The sequence below is a fragment of the Ipomoea nil genome, unplaced genomic scaffold (assembly GCF_001879475.1).
Source record: "Ipomoea nil cultivar Tokyo-kokei standard unplaced genomic scaffold, Asagao_1.1 scaffold0813, whole genome shotgun sequence".
In the NCBI taxonomy this organism is placed as follows: Eukaryota; Viridiplantae; Streptophyta; class Magnoliopsida; order Solanales; family Convolvulaceae; genus Ipomoea; species Ipomoea nil.
In genome coordinates, this window is record NW_017617241.1 from 626562 (window position 1) to 645458 (window position 18897).

At 33.2% G+C, this 18897-nt stretch overlaps 2 protein-coding genes and 1 long non-coding RNA gene across 4 annotated transcripts; 1 reads left to right on the top strand and 2 right to left on the bottom strand.

Moving 5' to 3' along the window:
• Positions 1-4148: 4148 nt before the first annotated feature.
• On the bottom strand, positions 4149-6585 carry LOC109178251 (very-long-chain 3-oxoacyl-CoA reductase 1-like). The gene is made up of 3 exons (XM_019327871.1): positions 5749-6585; positions 4938-5007; positions 4149-4578 (listed from the first exon to the last, which is right to left on the bottom strand). Exons 1-3 carry the CDS (start codon positions 6384-6386, stop codon positions 4276-4278), a joined length of 1011 nt encoding a protein of 336 aa, XP_019183416.1. The 5' UTR covers positions 6387-6585; the 3' UTR covers positions 4149-4275.
• A 3974-nt stretch (positions 6586-10559) lies between these two features.
• LOC109178008 (zinc finger CCCH domain-containing protein 67-like) lies at positions 10560-16560 on the top strand. 2 transcript variants are annotated; one of them, XM_019327503.1, is made up of 6 exons: positions 10560-11006; positions 11104-11163; positions 12278-12385; positions 12605-12922; positions 14310-14607; positions 15591-15712. In XM_019327503.1, exons 1-6 carry the CDS (start codon positions 10776-10778, stop codon positions 15695-15697), a joined length of 1122 nt encoding a protein of 373 aa, XP_019183048.1. In that variant the 5' UTR covers positions 10560-10775; the 3' UTR covers positions 15698-15712. The 2 variants fall into 2 exon arrangements, with proteins under 2 accessions (XP_019183048.1, XP_019183047.1); XM_019327502.1 differs by lacking the exon at positions 15591-15712 and adding an exon at positions 16219-16560 and having other exon boundaries at positions 10562-11006; positions 14310-14564.
• On the bottom strand, positions 16543-17552 carry LOC109178009. The gene is made up of 3 exons (XR_002053653.1): positions 17331-17552; positions 16876-17061; positions 16543-16797 (listed from the first exon to the last, which is right to left on the bottom strand). It is a non-coding gene; the product is annotated as an uncharacterized LOC109178009 (long non-coding RNA).
• Between the last annotated feature and the right edge of the window lie 1345 nt (positions 17553-18897).

Here is an 18897-nt window from a genome sequence, read left to right on the forward strand (position 1 = left end):
ATCCATATCAGAGTGATATCAGAGCGTGAAAATCTTTTTTAAAGATGTCGCATGTCATCAAGTTCAATATCGAGAAGTTCGACTGGAAGACTAAAATGAAAAACAGTTAAAAATAATAAGTCACCTAAACATAACGATGGGAAAAGATTTCATAAGCAAAGACATAATGATGGCAACATCTTACGCTCTTCAACCGTAACAGTCACGGGACCACAAATATCACCAATGTATTTTACATCAATGATTCTGTCATCGTAAGGTGACATAATACGGTTCCAACCCCCATCTTGTAAAATTTTCCATTGAACTTCATGACATTAACATGAACCAAGAGAAGAAATCTCGCAGCATAGTTTATAATAGAAATCAAATCACAAAATAATAATAATAATAATAATAATAATAATAATTATTATTATTATTATTATTATTATTATTAAAATAAAATGCTGACAAACATAAAATTTACTTGTCAGAGCATATACTAATTTTACCATGAAACCTTTTAGGAAAAGAGGGAGATGGGCGTAAAGTGACACGATATGCCCTAAAGTAACTCCACAGTTTCATTCTCGATATACCATCTACCAAAATACGTTTACAGGATACGAGATTTCCAGATGATGCAGCCAGGGGAACTGGAGTTACATCCACAACTGGATTCTCCAGACTGACCTCTGTAACAAATTAAACAAAAAAACAGTCTCACAAGATACAAATTTATGTGTAACAGCCGGAGACTATAGACTAATTATAGAGAGGTTAAAAAAATGACAATATTACAAATTAAATTAAAACAAATACAAATATTATCAGAGCAGTTTAATTCCTAACAAGTGGTATCAAAGCGGTTTAAAACAAATAAAAATGATAATATATATATATATATATATATATATATATATATATATATATATATAATCATTTTAATTCTCATTTGAGAGTTTATATATATTGAGAATCCGTATCAGAGTGATATCAGAGCGTGAGAATTATTTTTAAAGATGTCGCATGTCATCAAGTTCAATATCGAGAAATTCGACCAGAGGACTAAGAGGAAAAATAGTTAAAAATAATAAGTCACCTAAACATAACGATGGGAAAAGATTTCATAAGCAAAGACATCATGATGGCAACATCTTACGCTCTTCAACCGTTACAGTCACAGGACCACAAATATCACCAATGTATTTTACATCAATGATTCTGTCATCGTAAGGTGACATAATACGGTTCCAACCCCCATCTTATAAAATTTTCCCTTGAACTTCATGATATTGACATGAACCAAGAGAAGAAATCTCGCAGGATAATTTATAATAGAAATCAAATCACAAAATAATAATAATAATAATAATAATAATAATAATAATAATAATAATAATAATTATTATTATTATTATTATTATTATTAAAATAAAATGCTGACAAACATTAAATTTACTTGTGAGATAATATACTAATTCTACCACGAAACCTCTTAGGAAAAGAGGGTGATGGGCGTAAAGTGACACGATATGCCCTAAAGTAACTCCACAGTTTCATTCTCTATATACCAGCCACCAAAATACGTTCACAGGATATGAGATCTCCAGATGATGCAGCGAGGGGAACTGGAGTTACATCCACAACTGGATTCTCCAGACTGACCTCTGTAACAAATTAAACAAAAAAACAGTCTCACATGATACAAATTTATGTGTAATAGTCGGGGACTATAGACTAATTATAAAGAGGAAAAGACAATATTACAAATTAAATTAAAACAAATACAAGTATTATCAGAACAGTATCAGAGCAGTTTAATTCCTATAAAATGCTGCCATGAAACTTATAAACAAATTAAACAAAAAAAACAGCCTCACGTGATACAAATTTACGTGTAATAGCCGGGGACTATAGACTAATTATAGACAGGTAAAAAAAAATGACAATATTACAAATTAAATTAAAACAAATACAAGTGTTATCAAAGCAGTTTAATCCTAACAAGTTATATCAGAGCAATTTAAAATCTATTTACAACCGAACCACATTTATAATACACACTTTACAACAACATAAATGTATATAAATTGAACTACAACAACGGGAAGCCATTAAGAACACACATTACAACATTTACAAAACATATTATACCAATTACCCACTTGAGAATAATATAAAAATCCAACTGATAAACATAATTGTATATAAATTAATTATATTCTTGAGCATAAAGGTGCAGATTGGAGCTCACCTTTCAGGACAGACAATTGATGAGCCGCAGAAAGCAGCAACAGGCAGACAAGTAGCCCCTCACTTTGTGAGGTTACCCCACATTGTAGCTTATGAGACTATTTTGGGTTTGTTCCCAAAGTTTACCATGTGACTAACTGTCCATGCAAACACTTTTTGTTTATTAATTATAGAAAAAATGGTCAAACTCGTCTCTTAAGTCAACTGTATACTCCAATTAGATCCCCTAACTTAAAAAAAAAAAAAAAAAAAAAAAAGAAAAAAAAAAAAAAACTCAATATTCACAATTGCAAAACTCAATATTCATAATTACATAACTCTATATTCACAATTGTATCAACAATATAATACAATTTTTGAATTTTATATTCACACAAATTAAAAAAAAAAAAATATCATTAACTGAGGAAACGATACCACTAACGATACAATTATTCCAACCATGCAAAGTTACGTCTTTTTGGACCTGGGTCCACCTTGCAAGGTGGACCGAGTCCATGTCATAACAATTGCACGTGAGAAGACTCTGCACTTAAACAAAATTTACACGTTTTCATAATCATAAGACTAAACAAATCTTAGTTAGGTTTGACTTAGCACTCTCCCAATCATTAACATTAACACAATTGTGTGGATCATATCATCAAATAATATATATTTAATATACAAATAATATATTTTTAATATATTAAAAATATACATTATATTTAAAGAAAATACATTATTTGAGTATTAAAAGTACATGATTTTGTATAATGTAAATTCAGTTTTGTATATTAAAAATGTAGTTTTGTAATGGTACACATCATTGTGTGTACCATGGTCCATACATTAATTTTCCACCCCCTTCTACCCCACACATAATCAGTCCAAGACTAATTCGAATTTGGTTTGCGTTTTCTCTGTAACATACATTAACTCTTACTTAAGAAAAATTAGAATTGCATTAATTGTCTTCTTACCAACTCTCCAAATTACTTATTTTCATATATATATATATATATATATATATATATATATATATATGCTTTATGTAATGGACTTGACTAAAAGAGTATTTGTAAATATCAAACTCGTAATTTTTTTATACGAGAATAATGTTCCATTGTAGTAATTGTACTCACACACTATCACCATTTACGGTGAACTAATATATATTATTTGTTTCTTTTATGTGGTATGTTAGAGTCAGTTGAAATGGTGATGCATGTAGTATGACATGTATGTGGTATGGAACTCTCTCATATATATATATATATAGTATGAAAAACTCATGTGGTGATAAGTACAATTCTTTGACTATGAAATATGTATAAACAAACTTATTCTTTTTTTTTTTTTCCTAGTAAGGTATAAATTAATTTTTTTCTTTTGTTAATACCAAAGGAAGAAAATTCATTAACAAGAGGCCTGAAGACAGCACGTTACAAATGAACGAGGGAGGGTGATTAAACCATTCCTTACAACTAAACAAAGAAAGAGAATTCTTAACTAACAAATTGGTAGTTTTCGTTGATCGTTTAGCAAAAGAGATAAACGCATTTGGAAAAACGACACGAAGTAAATCTTTGACATCAAGTAATATATAAGAGATTTGTTTTTTTTTTTTTTTTTTTTTTTTTTTTCAGTTTGGACCTAATCATAATTATGGTGTGCTTTTCGATTAAAAAGTGCACCATTTCACATGAAAACCATCTTAAAATGACCTCACCGCGAATAAAGTTCCTAACAACATCTACTCTTTCGTATTTACACACCATGCACACAACCATTGCTCGATTTGTCCAAGAAAAATGATAAGTGTATATTCCAATTAAGTAAAAACTCTTGTTACATATCTGTATTTTACTGGAGAAAGAAAAGGAACTTAGTAAAAACAGTCATTTTTTAATCAATTAAAACATATAGTAATGTCAACCAAAAGTTTAAATTAAAGTAAAAAGTACATTGCATGTTGATATGATATTATTCTTGCTACAATATGACCTCTCAAACATAGTCAATGCAATATTCATAAAATGACAAGTATTTGTTCACTCAAGTGGTACTAATTTTTGAGGCTGAAGAAGCTAGTTGCATCATCAGTTCCTGCTTCTTCCTTGAATCCTTGAGCTTTCCCTTCTTCCTGATTCCCATGCAATCCCTGAGTCGCCAGGCATCAATAGCAGAGTCGGGGAAGAAATAGACCAAAGCCCATTGCAGAGAATGGGGCCAATATGGGGTGCACCTTGCTTCATAACCTATCCACCGCAATGCTGCCTCCGCATACTCCTCTGTTGATGCAATAAAGAATGATGATTTCCTGATTGATATCATTTTGGTTGCCACATATAATGGTACCTGCAAAATACAATGGAAATCTGGGCAGCTACTTTTTGATCTGGGTAAACCAGCTCAAACCAAAAATGTTAATAATAAACAGTTTCTATTGTAAGTCGTTGAACTTGAAATCTTGTTATTGCCAAACTATACGAAGTAATAGTTTGATCGACTTGACTGGCCTGGCATAGGTTGCCCCCTAGGTGCAGTACTATACTCTAGCTTACATATATGTGTGGATTGTATATATATACCAAATTCTTTGTTTTCAGTGAGATTTCAAGTTTTAATCTTGTTAATTGGCTTCAAGTTATGAGTGTTTGTATATGTATGGCTGTAGATCAACAGGTTTTGAGATGGGAGTAGGGAGCAATACATACTTGACATTGCACATCAATTCCACTTTTGCCATACTCCAAATAAAGGCATCTTGAGAATTGATCAATGTATCTGAAAGTAGAATCAAAAAATCGTTTAGTTGCAGAGATGACAGGATGCATGGCAAAATATTATTACAGATTTGCAGGAAATCAAAGTGGACATGCAGGGCATGCAATTCTACTCGGTCAAGTCTATTATTAACCTTACTTCTTCGTTTAAATTCATCAATTGTGAACAATTTAAGTTGACTTATCACTTTTTTATCAATTAAGGCTACAAGACAGAATTTAATTACCATAAGTACACTCTGAATAGTGGCTAGGATTTTTCTCATCACTCACAAACAAAAACAAAAACAAAAACAAAAACAAAAAAAATGATCAAATGGATCCCTCAACTTTATACAAAAAAATCACAAAAAAATATGTGATTTGTAATAGCAAGTCATTAGGTTCCAGTGATATGATGTTCCGACTAACTCCGGGATAAAAACTCACAATTAGCAAATGGTTGTTGGTCACCTCATCACGGGCAGACCATAGTCAATTTTAACTTTTAATCCCCATAACTAATTATAACATCACACGAACTCTAATGACCTACTATTACAAATTATTATCAAATTTCAGATTATAATTTGCAAAAATAACATATATATGTGGTTAATTGTAATTTATAAAAGTTTAAGGGCCATTTGTTTTTATATAAACTTTAGGGACCATTTTTTCAAGGAAAACAACAATAAAAGGAAAAATGAGGGGAGACGTAATTAAATGGATGCCGTAAAGAGTGTGTATACAGCTAACTTACGCTTTGGTGGCGGCATAAACTGCATGAAGGGGAGCTGAAGGGATAACAATGGCGGAACCGGAGCCAATATTGACAATCGCCCCTCTCTTCCGCCGGAGCATCCCCGGTAAAACCGCCTGAGTAACCTTAGTAGTCCCTCCCACGTTCACTTTAATCACATCGCCCAACAGCTTATCATCCACCTCGTGGAAAAACCTCGGGTACGGATAACAAACACCCACGTTGTTAATCAACACTCCGACGTCAAGCCCCTCGATCGCCTCTCGGATTCTCCGAACCCCGTCGTCCAAGTCGCCGGAAAAATCCACCACCACACTCTTCACCTGGATCTGCCCATACTTGGCCTTTATCCCACCGGAAACGTCTCTCAGCTTCTCCGGATTCCGGCCCACCAGAACTACGTTCAGCCCCTTACGAGCTAACTGGAAAGCAAAGGCTTTTCCGATGCCGTCGGTAGCTCCGGTTACCAGCGCCCAGGAGCCGTAATTCTTCAGATTCTTGGCCGGCCGGAGAAAGTTGGCTCGGACCCATTCCAGAATGGTTAGTGAAAAGGCGACAAGTTTGAAAAAGCCGAGAGCTAGAAGTAGAAGAAGCCATGGCGGTTGAGATTTGAGGTGTTCATAGAAACCGGTTTCCATGGCCGTCCAACAAGCACTGAAGAAACTGTACCCAGCGGACTCTGATGTTTTCTACACGGATCGGATATAGAAACGGCAGGGAGTGTGGTTCAGATCTAAGCTCAGATCAGCTCATTAATAGAGTTATAGAACTTAGATAATCTTTGAATTGGAATTGAAGTTTTTTTTTTTTTTTTTTTTTTTTAGAACAGAATTGAAGTTAGTTTAGCTGGAAAGGGTCATCCAATATTTGATAATGACCCGAGCAAGTTTATGGCGAGAAGAGTCTGGAGTGTGAGTTATTTATCACCATTGATTAGTTAATGAGAGTGATGTTTGGTAAATAAGTTAGTTGATTGGATTAGTGAGTTTGACTAGTTAGTAATGTAGAAAATTATTTGGTAAATTAGCTGGTAGCTGATTACCTGCAAAATGATTTTCTTAAGAAGTTTATTGAAAAAAATTACTTTTGAGCAGCTTTTTGCGTATTAAAATTTTAGAACAATAAATTGTTACAAAAAGCTAATTAATCAAACACTTAAATTGATTATTTAACTAAGTTAAACAACTAATAATGATCGTCAAATATATCAAAATTGATTGATATCTAAATATTTTATCAAACATGGCTAAACTCTTTACTCTTTGGTGTGTGTAGAGTTAGGTGAAATGGTGACTTGTGTAGTTGGGTACCAATTATAGTAATATTAAAGCCTCACATGGTAATGTCTTTGGTATGGACAGATCTTTGACTATATATGTTATGTTATAAAGGTCAAGTTGTACTGTTAACATACATTATGCACTCTTTCTTTTACTTTAGAGCATCCGTGAATTTTTTTTTTGTTTTGTTTTGTTTTGTTTTTTTTTTTTTTTGAAGAGTTCTTGTAAGTGTGATTATGAAAGAGAATATGAGAGGGAAGAGAAAAAAGAGAAAGAAAAAAAAAAAACAAAAACAAAAACAAAACTGATTTAAAAAAAAAAAAGTTACTGTTAGCATGTCAGGGAGTGCGCTTGTGACACGCACGCGACTGTAAAATTTCTTCAGTGGGTTCCATATTTCTGCAAAAAAGAAAAGAAAAAAAAAAAACTCATCCTCACAAATAAACTCACATGTGATCTCTCTTGCCTTCTCTCTCCACCAACTCAGCATTTACTGTTCCAAAAACTCCTCAATACTCACTAATATTGATGCTCTTACACATCGACCACATAACCATTACTAAATTTGTCATATATATAGTACACATCACACAATCATATATGATTATATTCCCCAACCACACATCTTAATTGATTTTATTAGAGATATCTCAAACAATATAATCTTGATTTAGGGAAAAGTCGTAACTGTTACGAGTGTTACGTGATGGAGCACTCTAGGTGAAACCATCCTTATGACTTTAGTCGGTAAAGGACCATAACAGGACGTTTGGTTAGAGAGATTTTAAATTCCCTTCCCACTTAATTATCACCTAATTCCAAAGGCCATTAAATTCCGTAGTTTGGTTGGAGGGAATTGCAATTCCATGGAATTGCAATTCCCCCATTTTCATGGAATTAAAATCCCATGTCCCCTCTTGGGATTTTAATTCCTGAGAAAAAAAGATAGTGATGAGTCAAAATTACCCTTTCCTTTTTAACCTAAAATTAATGTCTAACAACAATAATGGACATTTTTGACTTTATACTACTTATTCCCTTTCAATTCCCATGTATACCAAACATTGGAATTGAAATTCCCAGTAATTCTATTCCTATCAACCAAACACTGGAATTTAAATTCTCACTTTATTCCCAGTAATTCAACTCCCATGGAATTACAATTTCTTTCCCACATAATTCCCCCTACAACCAAACGCCCTGTAAAGAGTTAAACCAACATAGGTTAGTTATAGTTGTTCGGCTCAAACTAAGAAGGCTAATAGGCAACCCCTATGAAAAGTCAAACTTGAGATCTTCTTATCTCAAACAACTATTTGATGCAAAATATACTGGAGGACCAAAAAGACACAAAATCAATACTTGAAAGACGATAAACATTGATCAATTTTAAAATAGTTAATTCCACCAGAGGTCGCTTGTCTTTGGTGACAATTCCAAATTTAGTCACAAACTATCATTTTTGTAATTTAACATCCCTAGACTATTATTTTTTAGACAATTTTAATCATTCTCATTACTTTTTCTATTTTTAGTAAGGACATTTTTATCTATTCATATTTTTTTTTATTATATGTAGGGGTAGAAGATTTAAATTTTAGAAGAACCTACATGGTAACTGTGGGCCTTGGGCAGTTGGGCCCTTGCCTCCCCTAACCATCCACCTCACCAAAGTATGGATTGTTATGTTATGGAATCGTGTAAGGTGGACACGGTTCTATGTTCATAATTACTTAATTTTATGTTCATAATTATAAAGTTCTATGTTCATAATTTTTAAACTCTATATTCATAATTATAGAATTCTATGTTCATAATTATAAGACTCTATGTTCATAATTTTTGAACTTCATATTCTCAATTATTGAACTTCATATTCACAATTACAAAACTCTATGTTGATAGTTTTTGAATTCTATATTCATAATTATAAACAGTTTTGGAACTAATTTGCCCCAAAGTATCTGCACTCTCCAAACAAAAACTTTTGCCCAACAGAGCAGCCCCCAGGTAGCTCCCACACTACCGTTAGTGAGACTCGATCCCTGGTCATTCTTCCAACTTTTCACCTCTATGACCAGTTGAGTTGCCCATGCAAGTTTCTTCTACGTACACAATCACATATTGTTTAACAGATTCCAAATTTCTTATTCTTGAAATATGTATAAGCCAAAAATATGGCTTATACATATTTTTATTCTTTTTTGTTTTCCAGATTCTTAATGGTTGTTTGTTAGTATACATTGAAAAATAAATTGCAAAACAATTTAGTATAGATTCAATTATAGACGGTTTTCTTAACATGTAAAAAAGACGTTCTAAATTTGAGTAGACTTGTAATATAATGATGTATTTTGGAATAGGTTAAATGAATATTAATGTATTTTATTATTCTCTTTCAAATTGCGATTGTTTCGCACCAACAAATCTTGACTCCGCCTCTATTAATGCATAAGTTATTAGCGTTATTGAACAGAATTTCAATGTGTTAATTATATTAATGAGACTCAGAAATAATTGACTTAAAAATAACTCATTACCATATCTTTTCAAGGAAAAATAATCGACATTCTAACATTTGTTTTCGATCTTTACATGGTGGGTACAATGATTCTGGAAATTAAAATTAACATTAGGAAAAGTAAGCCACAATTTCTATTTTTTGTTTGTTTGTTTTTGTTTTTCTTCCTTCAGAAAAGTGGTATAAAATTGTTTTAAGTATGACATATAATACTACTCCGTAGCTTTTTAAATTAAAAGTAGTATATTTTAATTAAAAATATTATACGCTTCATGTGATCCAAACGTTCTCACACATGAAACCTTCTTAAAAGGTTCCTATTTCAATTTATCATTTCGTTGAACTATGAACTGGCGGTTCAATCGAAACTCGAACATTCTTAAAAGGTTTCTGTTACGATATATCATTTTTCATAATCGAACCGTAGTTATATTTACTTATACGTAGAATTTGAATAAATGTGAAAATGATCAAACACGGTTGGTAAATGATAAATCGGTTTAGTTTGGTACCAATTTCGATTTTGAACTGCTGATTTAAAATTTATTTATTTATTTTTGTAAATTCTATTTTTTTTTTAATTTTTAAAATAGTCTTAATTCAACAATTATTTTATTTTATTTTATTTCGGTTCTAAATCGTAACCAAATCCGTTCTTACTATTTCGGTTTGATTGTTACCGTGTATGGTTAGGTTCAAATTGAACCGTACTCATCTTTACATATATGTAATAATTTATTGGGGAGAAAAAATAAATGATATATTTATTTTTAAAAGTAAAAATGTCTATTTTCTATTTAACAATAAAGGAGAAAAAACTGGTCACTAATAACATAACTGAGGAAAAAATATGAATACATAAATAAATCAAGGGAAAAAATATTATAAGCATATAATTCATGTGAAAAAAAGTGACATTTTTCCTATAAAAATGGTTCAATAGACAAAAGTGAAATAAGCTCGTTATTATTATTATTATTTATCCAAAATGGCATCATTTGTTTGCTCTGCATGGAGGGTATGGTGAGGGGCCCGCAGGGGTGGCGTGGGGATTCGACAGCGGGGAAAAAGGTTACAAACCGTTCTGCTCTCCCTCGTCGTCATCTTCTTCACTCTTCCCTACTTCACACACTGCTTCGCACTCATCACTTGCTGTCCACTGGAATTCGGTCCGTCTATTCCTCCGTCTCCTTAACGCTTAAGGTTTCGTATGCAGCGCAGCAGCCATGGATATGCGGAGACGCGGTTTCACTTCCTCGGAGGAGGAGGAGGAGGAAGAGGAAACTCTGGCTCTGGCTGAGAACTTCGCCAGTATCGCTCTCAACTCCGGCCAGCGTAGCACCTTTGGGCTTCCTCTCCGGCCTAATGTTCCGGATTGTGCCTTTTACCTTCGGACCGGGGCCTGCAAATTCGGCATCAATTGCAAATTCAATCACCCGATGAGGATGCCTGGCCAGGTTTTGAGTGTTGTTGACTTGTTGTTTCTAGGGTTTGTTTTGTGAATTTATGTCTTAGTCCTTAACTGATCTGGATGATTTTCTGTTCAATTTGAAGGTTGTCGAGGAAAACTACAGGGATGGCTCTCTGAAGAAATCTCCTCAGATTGTGTGCAAGGTTCGTGTTTACTATCTCCAAACTTCGTTTTGTTTTTCTTTTGGTATATGTCAGTGTAGAAAGCTCATGCATAGGTTATTTGCCTGATGATATAGTTTGTAGCTTACTATTATTTTTCCTTTTATATTCAGTAATGACTAATGAGGATGTATCTCTATGACTCTGCTTCAGTGTTTGTCATTTAGAGGTTTCTCCCAACCAATAGATTCTTCAATCACATTTGGTATAGAAGTATAGAACTGTAGATTATACCTTTTTAATACTCCAGATGGGAATGCAAAAGCCATGTAACTATAATGCTCCTTTTGATTAGAGACCCATTCAGTTACACACTTTGGATGAGAATATCAGGAGAAAAAGGTCCATGGTTCATTTGCAAAGCTTTGTTTCTTAAAGCCTCATTGCAGAAATCTGTTTATTAGTCTTCAAGTTCTATTGTTTTAGTTGAAAGCCATACTTTACATTCATGGGTTTTGGCTTGTTTTACCCCATACAACAATTTATTTGAAAAGTACAATATCTTGAAGTTTTCTCACAACTCTAAGGAGAAGTTGATGAAGGCACCTGCACTAATTCATCTGAATCTGAAAGTTGATTTCGCAATAGCAGGAAGAGAAGGAAAGTGGAGTCTGAATTGAGGAAAGAGACATTGGCACTTGTTCAAAGCAACATGAATAGTGAACTAAGAGGATTGATGTTATGATATGAATTAAAGAGGCGGGAGAATGTTCTTTCCTGATCTGTTCCAACCCTACAAACCCATCCACCCAAGCTGACCCATGTTTTAGTGCTACCTGCCCAATGCTATAAAAATTAGTGGTTTGGGCAGGTTACTGGTTACACTTGAAGTTAGTTGAAATTGCACCCTGTGGTTGGAACAATGATTCAACAGATATGAGAATCCTATATAGTACGGAGTATTTAGTTATGCTACTAGTCAACTTATTTTAGCCCTTTATCTGCAGCCCTGTCTTAGTTACACTAAAAGTAAAAGTAGTTACCTTTTTTCAGGTTATGTTGCCACCTTGACTCCATTCAGTACCTTTATCTGCAGCACTAATTTACTTGCACTAAATGTGGAAAAGCTGAAGCGGTGTTTTCTGCTGATTTGCAGTTTTACTTAGAAGCAGGAGGTTGCAAGTATGGAGAATCTTGTAGATACATGCACTCCAAAGGGGAATCTAAGTTGCAGTTTAACTTCTTAGGTTTGCCAATACGATTGGTAATGCTATTCTTGTGCTTGGGTTTAAATGTTTGTACTAAACTTTCTGGAATTGTACTTCTATTGCAGTTGCTGTTTAATTGTTATTGCTATATCCTTGTATCTCCATTTATAGCCTACTATTTTTCTTCAATGATAATAAAACCATGCACCGTTTGTTTTTGCTTAAATATGGAACTTTTACTTTAGAAGTCTAAATACATTGTCTTATTTTGCTAGGGTGAGAAAGAGTGTCCTTTCTACATGAGTAATGGTACATGTGGATATGGGGCTCACTGTGTGTTCCACCATCCTAATCCTACCCCAATGGGAGGACTAAATACTTCCTCAACCCTGAATGATGAATCTGTTGGACAATCACACTGTTCTTTTGGGAATCTTGATGCTGGTGAATCATTGCACTTTTCAGGGACATCACAACTGGGTCTAACATCATGGCCACCTGACGCTTTACATATGTCGTCTGATAAAACTCTTTCTTTCCCAAGTTTCAGTTCATCGCATATTTCTTCGCACTCTGAAAGGAAGAACTATCTGGTATAAATTATTTATCATTCAGTTGGAGCAATTATGTTTTGTCCTGAATTTTTACTTTTAGACCATTGTCTTAATTTGTTTTGTATGGAACTGTGATTCTTATTTGTTTCATCTGGTGTTTCCATAAATTTCTCATTCTGTGGTCCCCTTAGCCAAGTGCTTTAGAGTTTATTTGCCTCCATCTACGAGTCTGCTTCACATATCTACAGTTCTACATTGCTGCTGTTTCTTCTCATTGACTTATTTCCAACACCTAGCCAAGAGATGAAGTGTTGATTCTTCTATTCTAGGTATTATGGATGCCATATTTCTCTTACAATAAAAGAATAAACCTTCTTCTTGAATAGGGCTGAGATCGTGTAAGTTGAGGACAATTTCTTGTACTAAAACCAGTACAACTTGCTACTGGTTACAGTGATTTAGAAACATAACAATACAAGTTTTTCTTTTTCTGGCATGATGTCTCTTTCTGTACAAGAGGCATAGTGTTAGTTAGACGAGGCTGAAAATTATAGTGAATGCTGTTGTCACAACTCACATTAACTTTTTATTTTGGGCTGTGCATCCCATCTATTCATCTAATAGTGTTCTCAGTTGTCAGTTCGATGCACTTCCAACTGGTTCCAAGCTTCTTTCCCTTAAAGGACTTGTGAGCCAATTTTTAAAGGAAAATGCCTAGTGCCCCTACATTTACCACTCACAAACTTGCCACTCCCTCATGCGGTAAGTTTTAATTGGTTTGATTTTCCTTTTTCTTCTTTTTATTTCATATCTTAACCAATTACAACTTGCCACATTAGGGAGTGGCAAGTTTGTGAGTGATAGGTGTAGGGGGGGTACTAAGCATTGTCCATTTTTAAATGTGTAATCTGATATTTGAATTTCATAGGTAAGATGCTTCTCTGTATTTTCTAGTCAATACGTTATTTGTCTTTCTTTTTTGCATTTAATCTGGCTGGCATTGGGTAAGAAGAGTTTATTCATAATTCTCTCAGAGGGAATCAAATAGTGATCCTAGGATTCTATACGATCTGCTGCTAGTTAAATTTACTTTTCACTCACACAAGCAAAAACCTAGAACAGTAAGTGAAATATTATGGCGAGCATTTTTTTTTTTTTTTAAATTTTAAATCCATTATGGCATATTACATGTTTACCATGGTTTCTCTGGGGACTTTAGTTTATATAGATCTGCTTGGTTTGGGAGAGGCATTGTATTCTATGTTCATTGAAGGGTACTTCTTGACCATCCCCTTCATTTCCACCCTTCCATCCTCTCATTTCCATTGCATGTAAAATTGTTTCTTCCAGCACAAATATAGAAATATCTTCATCATGTTGCTAATGTCTTCTATTATCCTAATTCTGCTATTATATAATAAATTAGGGCCCTAGTTATCTCTACCAGAGGTATGGGCTTTCTCAGTCCACTCAGGTGTCAAATGCTTCAGTGAAAAGAATAGAGAGTTTTGAGCACACCAAGGCTATGCAGTCTGAAGAATTTCCTGAAAGACCTGGTCAGCCTGAATGTGCGTACTTCATGAAAACTGGGGGTTGCAAATTTAAGTCTCTATGTCGGTTTCATCATCCGGCTCAGAAGCCAGATATTCTGCTCAATGACAAGGGCCTACCTCTGCGACCTGTAAGTGTCTCACTGTGTTCTGAGATTTTAAAACTTCTCACTTTTGTGGCATGTTTGGTTCATGGAATAGGTCAGGAATGGAATAACATTCCTTGGAATAGACCTATTCCAACGTTTGGTTGGATCATTTTGTCATGGGAATAACATGCCTAGGAATGAGCTATTACCTTCGCAAGGGGAATAGCCATTCCTAGGGGGGTTCTTGGTATTAGCTATTCCCATGCCCTTGGGAATAGCTTTTATATCACAAATACCAAAAATACCCTTTGCACATTACATAATATTAAAATTTATTTAATAAATATAATGTATTATATAAATACATATATTTAATTAATTATAATTTTTATCTATCTATCAATAAATATATATATTTAAATAAATTATTTGTGTGTGTGAATATATATATATATATATATATATATATATATGTATATATAATTAACTATATAAGACTCCTTAATTACGGAGTCTTGGCTCCTAAATATGGAGCCTTGAAGCTCCTTTTATAGGAGCCTCAAGGCTCCATTCCTTACTTCTCCAACCGATGTGGGATAAGTGAGAAAATAAATATAAATATAAATATGTATTTGTATAATAATAATAATAATAATAATAATAATAATAATAATAATTATTATTATTATTATTATTATTATTATTCTCTCTCTCTCACACACATGCATATACATGTATATAAATATAAATATAAGTAAATATATAAATATATATATATATATATATATATATATATATATATATATATACATTCAGTATATCATAATCATATTCATTATTATTATTATTATTATTATTATTATTATGTATAAGGGTATTTATGTCTTTAAAACCTATTCCATTTCTATTCCTTTAACCAACCAAACACTGGAATACAATTACTAAAGTCTATTCCTTCAGCCAACCAAACAACAGAATACAATTTCTATTCTATTCCTTACCTATTTTATTCCCTGTGGAATAACATTCTTATTCCCTCCAAATTCATTCCGTGAACCAAACGTGCTGTTGATATTTTCATTTGTTACACTTGCATGCAAAACTCACTTGCCTTGTTCCCGCCCACCCAACAAAAAAGAAAGAAATGGAGGGAAATATACTGGACAGGACATTAGGTTGGGCAGGGAGAAGAGGTGGGGGTCCTTCACATTTGTATGTGATTTATTTGTAAAAACCTATGAATTGTTAACTAACAGGAAAAGAAACTAATTACATGCTTACAAGAATTGTTTTTATAGGAAGGAAAAGAAATTAATTGGGAAGAAATTGGTCATGGAATTGTCGACCAACAATATGAGCATTTATTCATGTGTATTACTCCGTAATTGCTTGTGATGTTTAGCAGGCTGCACATCACCCTGTAAAGGTTTGGGAATTGTATGTGGGAATTGTAAACATATGATCCACCTTTGATGACTTTCTTGCATAATTTTTGAATTATACTTATTTGCATTCATTTGGTTTCTGACAAGACAAAATGGCATTGAATTCGAGTGCTACTCCCCTCAAGATAAAACTGTAAAAAGAAAGGATATAATACAAATTTGCCAGCATTGATAGTTTAGTTCCTTTATTTTGCTTCTTAATTCAATTTATGCTGCTTTATGGGTTTATTGACTCTAGTAATCTTGTTCAGGGTCAACCTATATGCCGTAATTATCAACGCTTTGGTACGTGCAAGTTTGGGAGTGGGTGTTTGTTCAACCATCCGGTTGATCACGGTGAATGGATCTCTCCACCCTGGCAAGAAACCTTCACCCCACCCCCTTCCCTCTCCCCCTCCCCATGAGTGTCTATTTTATGAAGAAACAAATAGCTAAACCTTTGACAATCGACAGCATATGTTCTCCAGGCACTAAGTTTCGGGCACAAACTTGATTATGTGCTTCTGGGATTGGACAAAGCAGAGGATTTTTGTATTCACAGGTAGCATAAGAGCATGAAATTTGAAATGCCAGGATTTAGAATAATTCTTGCCCCCTTTTTTTTTTTCATTCAATTAAATTGAAGTGCAATATTATACATGATGATAGTATGTAAAGAAAAACAACCACCACAACTCATGCCCCCCCTTCTGGACTAGAAAGGGATGATATTTGGCCTATGAATAATAGCATAATATACCACCACCCAATGGCCATTGCTCTTCAATTTTCACCTTTCATTTCACAAGTAGAAAAGCTCCGGTTTTTCAGAAACAGCAAAACCATTTCTTCTGCAAACAACCGGATCATCATCAACTAACACACACATGTTTTACCACAACATAGGATAATCGTAGATAGAATTGTACCGTGTTGTCGTTTTCATTCTGTCCGCCGTTCATTGGTTTTGCTGCCTGCCGCACCCCCGTCCCCGACGTTCCGGTGGCTTTCTTTTCATCCCTGGCCTTGGCAAATATGACGGTAAATCCATCGGCGGAGGCGGGATTATTCACATCCCACTCGCCAAATTTTGGCAGGGGCCGGCCTTTCTCTTCCTGCATATCATCATACCACATAATTAACCATATGCATTTCCAAACCAGACATCAACAAACAGTTTGATCAAGACTCAATTATCATTCCGATGATGACAACAACGTCGGAAAAAAAAAGCAAAGAAAATCATGACCGATCATATACAAACAACGTAACACACAGAATCGAAGATTCCAGAAAACATACATGTTACGTTATTCATCGCCATCAAAATTTATAAAGACGAAAAGAGAAAAAGAAAAAAGAGGGAAGTAGGAGAGGAACTTACAGACGTCATGAAAGATTGATTGCAAGAGGGTGCAATGGAAGAGATAAAAGAAGCAAGAGAGAGAAAGGGTGATGCGACCGAGTTTTAAGGGAGATGAATGAGATGAAGAACAACAACCAACGAATTATTATTATTATGAAATTCAATAATTATATTATTTGATAGAGTCAATTATAAGTTAATGAAAATACACAATATTTTTGTACAAAAAAAATACATAGAGGGTGCGCAAATATATATGCACACGATTCATGTAGTAGTTGCACCCAACTAACATCTTCCACCCTGTTATGAGTTGGGTCATTCATGCTTTCATGCTTTCATACTTCATACTATTGCTTATATACAATTAATTTCATTAATTAATTAAGAGTCTAGAACCAAGACTTCTAGAACAACATTCATTTTTTATTTGATTATTACACGTATTTTTGCGTGTTAGTTGATGAATAAATAAATATAAGATAAATGCTAAAGATTTTGTTGTCGAGTGACATTATTGTGGTTCTCCTAAATGAAAGATCACAAGTTTAAATTCCAATGAAGATAGTTTAATATGATATATCATTTTAATTTTTAATTTTTTTAATGACGAATTCATTCTAATTCAATAGAATTGAAGTATTCTATTTAATTTAATATATCTTAATATTATAGATATTTTTAAGAGTTAATTTCATTTTTTATTCTATATTTATAGGAACATTTTTTTAGTCTTTTTTTTATCAGAACATTTTTTTTTTTAATCCTAGTATTATTGTGGCATTGACCAATTTTGATCATCTATCAATAAAATCGTTGAAATTTTGTTAAATAAAAGAACATTTTGATCTTTTTAATACAAAGTGCATTGATCTGATATATTCTTTGTTTATTTTTTTTTTAAAAAAATCATAATTGAGGATCGAAATGTCCTTGTATTTAATAAAATTTCAACCGTTTTTTTATAGAGGACCAAAATTGGTCATGTCATAATAATACTAGGATCAAAAGAAAATATTTGGATAAAATGACTAAAAGTGGTCTACCCGCTATAAATATAGGACCAAAGAAATTAACTCATATTTTTAATTTACGTTTTTATTTGTTTGAAAGCTTGGACAATCACTTTTGTTATTATATAGAATAATATAAAATATAAAATATAGATATAGATATAGATTATATAACTAATGGGAATAATGAATCTCATTTATTTAACTTTATTATTATACATTAATTAATTAATTATTAATTAATACATTAATAGCAAGAGTAAACATTGCGGAATTATTTTAGTAAGGAAAAATAATTTTTAAAAATTTATAGATGTATTATTAGTTGTCTGATTAATTAATATAAGAATTTGAAAAGATTTTCTATATCAGTTCCTAATAATAATAACAATAATAGGGTCCACGAGGCAGCCACGCTACCGAGAAAGTGGCTGACGGCTCATGATTTGCCACGTCACCAGACCACGCAACTCATCTACGGCAATAGATTATTCTTTGACGAAATTACTCTGTATTCCAATATTGCCCATGTAGAAACCCATTATTCCTCAAAAACCTACGTAAGTTGCTAA